The sequence below is a fragment of the Penaeus monodon genome, chromosome 28 (assembly GCF_015228065.2).
Source record: "Penaeus monodon isolate SGIC_2016 chromosome 28, NSTDA_Pmon_1, whole genome shotgun sequence".
NCBI classification, from domain to species: Eukaryota; Metazoa; Arthropoda; class Malacostraca; order Decapoda; family Penaeidae; genus Penaeus; species Penaeus monodon.
In genome coordinates, this window is record NC_051413.1 from 17,857,632 (window position 1) to 17,859,164 (window position 1,533).

Below are 1,533 nucleotides of genomic sequence, written 5' to 3' on the forward strand. Positions count from 1 at the left end.
TATCCTCTACCCCCCTCTCCTACCCCTTACTCTCTGTCTCCTCCCCTTCCCTTATTCATTTATTCACTCCAGTCTCACTTCCTTTCAATTATTACACAGAGGTACTACAAAATGGTTTTCTTTTTTCATTGCAGATGAACTAATAAAAGCAATCAAAAATGACATAGCTGAAGCAGACAGACAGCTCTCTCTTCCAGAACATTTAGTGTACAAGGACCATGCCTTTTTCACAGGGAAGTCAGTCCCACAAACTAATGGATCTATAAGTAATGGAATTATTGCCAATGGAAAAGTGAATGGGCATGGAGAAACAGAAAATCAGGTCAACGGTAACTGCAATCACACTGGCTGAAAATCTCATATTTCCTGGGCCAGAATGCCAACTTCCCGAGCCATGCCAAATTACTTCAGCTAGGGTTTGGTTTATTATATGCTTTATTTTGAATTTACTGGAGTAAATATTGACTGTATAAAGTTAATAATATCAAGTTGCATATTTAAGAATTTAAAAGGTTTATGTATTTTAGTGTTTTTACTTTGTGGAATAGTTTGGTCTTTAAGCTCAAAACCACTTGATCTGATTGACTTATTATGAAGACATGAAAGGAGTGTTGATAAAAGGAGATATTTTATCACTTTTGTATTCTATCTTGTTACTTTCATTCCCTTTGCTTTGTACAAGTTTTCTTTTATAATTAATTTTGCTGGTAAATTTTAATTGGTTTTAAATTCGAAAATAATTTTGAATAATAGTTTACATATATTATCATGACATTAACAGTATTATTTTCTTAATGAAAGGGAGTAGGGCAACTTGATTGTTTACTTTGTCTCCTTTTCCTATTATTTATTATTTCTTTTGAGCTTTATGAAAGACTTACCATTCTGAAGTCTTGTAATTTTTCTGTGATTAGTCTGGCCCAGAATCAGAACACAGTAGTAATAGCATTAAGAAGTGTATGTTTTGATATGATAAAGGATTTGATGTAAAGTTCAGTATATAAGAAGTGATAATAACAGTTATAATGCATATGTGATAACCTGGAAAGGTATTATGCACACTACTCTTGAGTGGGCTTTTATATCAGGATCATTAAATTGTCCTTTAAACTCACTTGCACTAACAGTCAGCTTTTGGAATTTATTAATCATATTTGAATATATTTTTCCCACATTTATTGCTTGGTGATAAGCAGGAAAAGTCAGGTGACTCCATTGAGTGAAGGGTCAGTGGTATTATTGTTCTATACACAAAGTTGCATGCAGCCAGCAGTCTCACCCAAAGGAACCTTTTTTTTTTTTTTTTGAAAGTTAATTTTTATTGATGAGAGTAATTTCAGATGAGTACGTTGAGATTGACTGATTCTGTCAGGCCTCCCAGCTGTTATTTATTTCTGAAATACAGTTATTAGTATGTACTGTTGGTCTTTTAGGTAATCTGACTGTGTGTAATATACTCCTGTTCTTGAAAAGTTCATGACATTTGATTCATCATTCCAGAAGAAATGTTTTATAATGTGATGTGACTTTTGG

General features: G+C 32.9%; 1 protein-coding gene across 2 annotated transcripts in view; it reads left to right on the plus strand.

Annotated features, from left to right (window-relative positions):
- Nucleotides 1-1,304, plus strand: part of LOC119591394 (riboflavin kinase-like) — an 11,654-nt gene extending 10,350 nt beyond the window's left edge. For both annotated transcript variants that reach the window (XM_037940134.1, XM_037940135.1), the window contains exon 4: nt 135-1,304. In XM_037940134.1, the coding sequence (XP_037796062.1) occupies nt 135-352 (218 nt within the window). In that variant the 3' untranslated portion in view covers nt 353-1,304. The remainder of the gene's footprint in view (nt 1-134) is intronic.
- Nucleotides 1,305-1,533: the final 229 nt, after the last annotated feature.